This window comes from Benincasa hispida, chromosome 6 (assembly GCF_009727055.1).
Source record: "Benincasa hispida cultivar B227 chromosome 6, ASM972705v1, whole genome shotgun sequence".
Classification (NCBI taxonomy): Eukaryota; Viridiplantae; Streptophyta; class Magnoliopsida; order Cucurbitales; family Cucurbitaceae; genus Benincasa; species Benincasa hispida.
The window spans coordinates 9,248,302-9,254,273 of record NC_052354.1 but is presented as its reverse complement, the minus strand read 5'-3'; the positions used below and the strand labels follow the sequence as shown (position 1 = coordinate 9,254,273).

The window sequence follows — 5,972 nt, the reverse complement described above, 5'->3', positions numbered from 1 at the left end:
GAATAACCTCTACATATTATAGATAGAGGTTGTGAAGTCTTTTTATTTTTCTAATTTGAGATTCTTTAAACGGTTACTAATCTTAATAGTTTTGTTGTCGGATAAAATTGATACCAAGGAAAATAAAATATAAGAATCCAATGTTATTCGTTGAATATGTTATAAGACTATGCTATGGAAGAAAGATTATAATAAGAAAAAGAATAATTAAAATGAAATAGTGATTTTGTTATATGGTTGGTCGAACCAAGAACTTTATTTTGGGTGGCTAAGATGTTCAAAGTGATGGGTCATTTTCAACGACCGACAGCAACAAGATTTTGCAAAAAAGTTGAGTCACTTTCCAAATAGTGATTGATCTCTAAAATCAAATTGAGTAATTTTATTTCCCAAGCTTTCCATGCATGCAACTCTCTGATCCCAATAATCCCTCCATGGATAAATTATTTCTAAATTAATATTTGAATGTGGTTGATAATTTTACATTATTAAAAATATAAGATAAAAACATCTTGAATTTATATTATATATAGAAAAAATTAGGGTATAGACAGACAAAACAGACTGCATTTAATTAAAAATTTTCATGTGGCAATTCATTTTTTTGAAATAAGTATTTTTTTGGTGTGTAGAAGAAGAGAGAGCAGGAGAGGTTGCACCTAAGTATTATTCTTATATCTAATAGTTATGTATGTAGAACACATATGATTTTTCAAATTACCTTCTAATCGTTATGATGAGATAAATACATTTACGAATTATGTTTTTTTTTTCTATTAAAAAATCTCCCTTTACTCAACTAAAGTTGAGTTGATTGTCATAAAAACCCTCCAACATGCATGGAAATTCAACTACTTTTCTTTTGACTCTTCAACCTCCAAAGTCCAAGCCCAACTTCCACCTTCCTTTTCTTTTTCTCTCTCCCTCTTTGTTCATACAATAAAACAAAAAGTTAACACAATCCTTTTCATGAATTAAGCCCCCTTTTTTGTGCTTTCCCTTTAATTTCTTTCTTTTGTGTCCTTGAATTAATTATATCATAGCAAATGTGATGTTAAAGCTAAGGACTTTTTTATTTTAATTAATTGGGGTGTGTCCCATTAGAGGCTTAATTAGCTTAATGAGTTAATTAGTTAAGGTCCTTATAGATGAATAAAAGAGTAGATAAGAAAAGATATTCAAAAAAGCTAATTGGATATTCATTTCTCTCAAATAAAAGCGAGAAGATGGTACATTTTTTTTTTTTTTTGGGTGTATTTATATAACTTTATATATAAATATGAAAAGAAGGCTTTACTAATGTAAGTCCTTCTATTATACATTTTAGTTACATCCCCTATATATAATAATAATAAAGGGACGTTTCTCTTTTCATGGAAAAAAATACACCCTTTTTTGATCTAAGCGACCAAAAACCTAGAAAAGGAAATATTAAAAAAAAACCCATATAAATAACATAGTAACATCATATCTTATACATAAATATCATATTAATATATATATATATATATATAATATATATATGATTACCAAACACAACAACCTTGTTCTTATTCTTCAAATCCTATTGCATAATTAAGCTCCTAATTATGGCTGCCTCTGCACTATCAGCATCTATAGTTGATAAGAGTTGAGAGAGTCTTTCACTTAGATCATCAACTTCCCTATGCAAATTTCTTATGTAATTGCAAGTCTCTTGGAGGACTTTTGAAGCTGATACCTGAGGGAATTAAAAGTAAAATTAAGACACCAATTAATTAATTAATTAATTAATGAAAAAAGAATAATATAATAAAGTCAAATATGAAATTAAACAAAAAAGCAAACACTTTGTTGTACTTTTGCATTGTTTGTTTTGCCCATTTTGAATTAAGTGGGTCTGATTTAATTATGTTTGTGGCATACCCAATTAAAATTAAAGAACTTTTAAATTACTTTACTTAGCTTAAATGTTAATTTGTTAAATTCTTTAATTGACTAGACCAATGGAGTTTCTTTTGACCGTACATTATCAATCGGTGGCATGAATTAAGTTTATAATAGAGTCAAATGTGAACCCCCCATCAAGACAATGAGAATCTTTAACTTAAAGCAACAAACACATTCTTTTCTTTCTTTTCTTTTTCAAAAATTAAAAGGAAAAAAAAAAAAAAAAAAAGAATGGTTAGTATTTTCCATGATATCCGGGTCAAGTCTAGTTTTTCAAAGATGGAATTTTTCCAGAGTAGTAGGTATTACAGTAGTACTAGAAAATTGGAGTACCTTGTCGGGACGACGATGGGCGAATCTCGGGAACGAGTTGGCGAAGCTTGGAGACGAGTTCAATGATTTGGTCATCAGTGATTCTAGAAGCACTTGACTGCCTTGATCTTCTGCTAGACATGTTGTTAATAAAGCTTTATGAGGAGTTTGGAAAAGCCAAAAAAATGGAAAGGGTGAAGAGGGAAAGTGGTTAAAGGGAAAGTGGAGGAAGAAAGAAGAAGAGAGGGAAGGTTTTCAGTTAGGGTTTGAAGGGAAGGGAAAAGGGGGAAGTGATAAGAGAGTTATAAAGAGGAAGGACCACAAAGGAAAAAAATTGAGAGAGAGAGAGAAAGAAGATGGGAGATGGGAATTGGGTTAGTGTTCTTTGAAGGAGGAAAGGGAGTTTTGTAAAATAAGAATGTGTAGTTGTTGTTTATGTTCCCAAGTTGGGGTTGAAATCAAGTGGGCTTCAACAATATGTTTATTTTTGAGTAACATAGTGGGCTTGCTTGTACATGTCTCAGTCCACAACTCCATGTGATTACCAATTACAAAAGGACACTACTCTTAAATCTCTCTCTCACCCCCCCCCCCCCCAAAAAAAAATACCCTTTTTTACCCCTAACAGTAATTACAACGGGTAGCAGCACATTTAGAGCTAATAATTAAGTTTATAGCAACACTTTTAAATAATTTCAAATATAGCAAATTCTATCCATGATAAACTCTGCCAGAGATATAATCTATCAATAATGGACTTTGAACACTGGATATATCTGTAAATTATTTTGTATTGTGTTATATCTTTTAATACTTTTGGGTCTGATTTTTATATTTGCAACTGTCTCTTTTTTATTATGTTAAATATATAAAGCTACTTATATTCATGTTGCTCTCATTTATTATCAACTATACGTCAACGTCATTTAAATGTAATGAAGGGTTTAACCTCATTTAAAATTATATATAAACTAAAATGTTAGTTTTAACTTTAGGAGTAAGTACTTTTATAGTATAAAAATGTTACGATCTTTTTTACTCTATAAATGTATGAGCAATTCATTTGAGTACGTTAAAAAACAATGTGGCTGATAATTTTATATTTGGAATACAATTCTTAGGAAAATTGATTATAATGATTTAATCTCGTACATCCAATAGCTAGAACTGGAAGGAACCACACATTTTAAGCAGCCATATTAAATAAGTTTTCATCTATTATCTTATTTTAAAGAATAAATAATATATTACTAGTTTAATAAATACTATCTCTTTGTCCTGGTGTGCTTCTTCACCTTTGTTTTCCTAAACTTTTTTTTTTTAAAAAAAACTAACTTTTAGTTGACTGAAATAGAAGTTTAAGAATTAAAATAGATAATTTTAAAATTTTAAAAATGAGATGAATGTACTTGAAAATTTAGGATTAGAAAATGAGAGACAAAATATATTTTATTTAATATAATAAATCCTGAAATTATTGTATTTTAATTTGATTAAATATATTTTCTCACTTTTAAGAGATTGCTAAATTAATATGTAAAGTAATCATATTTTCGAAAAAAATCAATTTATATCTCTAAACTTAGGAAATTAAATCAATTCAAGTCAATGCATAATCTTTCCACATGTAGAAGCCATTTTTTTAATGTAGAGATTAAAAGTATTATTAGATAAAAATATTATAAACAAATAGTTATATTAGCAATTCTTTAGTTTTAAGTGATTTAAGTGGTTTTTCATCTCTTCATCTATTTTTCTTTCTTATTTAGAAAGAACTACCTAATAATTTTTTTTTTACCATCTTTATAGGATTTTAGGAGGAGAAAAATTTTCTAAGTATAATTCGAGTTGATTTTCAATAAAATCAAATGAAAATAACTATAGGTTATTAATTGAAAGCCTAAATTGATTAATTTTTTAACAAATTTAAAGTTTAAATGAACCCTTTATTATTCAAAAAATATAATAATTGTGACTAAATAATTAGACAATGAAATCTTATTATATTTATAAATAAGTTTGATCTTTTTTTTTACTATTTGAAAACAACTCAAAAACTATATAAATATGTCTGATTATTGTTATTCTTGTAAAAATGCTAAAGAATTTTTTTGTTAAAATAAAAGTTTTAAATCACGAACTAAAATATTTTATCCAAAAAAGAAAAAGAAAAGAAGATGATATAGATAACAAAAATTAAATAATTAGACAGCGACATAGGGATACTTTATGTATTGATACATGACTTGTCCTTGTTAAATTAATTTAATAGAGAGAATCTAATTAATGAGGCACAATTAAATAAATTTTAAAGAGGAAAAAAAAATAAAATTAGGCTTTCCAAGCATACCAACTTCAAATGTGCCATTCCCCAAATTAAATTTTTGTTTTTCCTTATATGTAGATTTCATTTTTTTTCTTTTTTAATTCCAAGAATAATCCTAAAGATTTTTTGCAATAAAAAAATTAATATATAAATACCTCGAACTTTTGTTTTTGCTAGAATGCCTTTGTTCTATTTATGGACAGGTTTAAATTATTTCAATAAATATATTTTATGCCAACGTGAGTATTATTCAACTGACATAGTGGATCAAAATTTGAATTTTCATCGATATATTGTTTGAACTAAAAAAAAAATTGCATTTTTAATATATTAAAATTTAGATGAATTCATGATTTAGATGTGGAGGTGAGTTCTTATATATTTTGTCTTATTATAGAATGAGATTTGTATATGGAGAACATATATAAGGAGACTTAGGAAATGCTATGCTATTTCTAATACAACTTTAGAGGTTGAAGCTATTGTTATTCTAACCACAATATTAGTTCTTGAAATTAATTCCCCCTATTATTTGAATTTAATTCGGCATGTTAATATTAAAATTAAGGGGAAAAATGTACTTTTTTGTTTCCTAGATTTTAGTCTTTAAGTTTCAAAATATTATATATATTTAGTTCTTAAGTTTTGAGTTTGGTTTCAATTTAGTTCCTAAAGTTTCAAAATGCTAAAATTTTATCTTTGATATTTGAGTTTTGCTTCAATTTGGTTCCTATGTTTCAAGATTTACACTTTTAACCTCGATTTTTCATTAAATATTACTTTCCGACTTTAGAGTATAAATTAAACATTGTTAGAAAAGTTATAATTAGTTAATTAAGTTTCACTATTTTATCACTTTTAAAATTAATTTTAAAATTTCACTTCTTAATATTTTTAAGTAATTAATAGAAATTGACATCAATGATTGAAAGTGAGTATTTAATGAAAATTGAGGTAAAAAATATAAAATCTTGAAACCTAGAGACTAAATTAAAACAAAACTCCAATCTCAAGAGTAAAATTTGAACATTTTGAAAGTTAGGGACTAAATTGAAACAAAACGCAAAACTTCTAAATGTATAACATTTTAAAATTTAAGGACTAAATAGAAACTAGAGCCAAAACCTAGGGACCAAAAAGATATTATTCCCTAACACTAAATAGATTTCTTGCAATTGATATGGTCAATTTCTTGTTTAGTTTGAGATAAATTTATTTATGTAAATTATTGTTCTAATCTATTTGTTAGCCAAAAATGTTCTCGTTGAATTTCAAAACTATTTGGAATCGGATGAATAACTCGTGTGTCTTATAAATATAGATAAGGTTTCTTCATTTTTCTTTTCAACGTGAGATTCTCGTTATATCTCCATAATAGTATGCCTCTTTGAATTTTTCATTCTTG

At 26.7% G+C, this 5,972-nt stretch overlaps 1 protein-coding gene across 1 annotated transcript; it reads right to left on the bottom strand.

The window, feature by feature from the left end:
• Nucleotides 1–1,202: 1,202 nt before the first annotated feature.
• LOC120080150 (transcription factor PRE6) lies at nt 1,203–2,655 on the bottom strand. The gene is given in 3 exon segments (XM_039034717.1): nt 1,203–1,720; nt 2,263–2,280; nt 2,282–2,655. Coding segments are annotated over 3 exon segments (276 nt in total). The 5' UTR covers nt 2,384–2,655; the 3' UTR covers nt 1,203–1,564.
• Nucleotides 2,656–5,972: the final 3,317 nt, after the last annotated feature.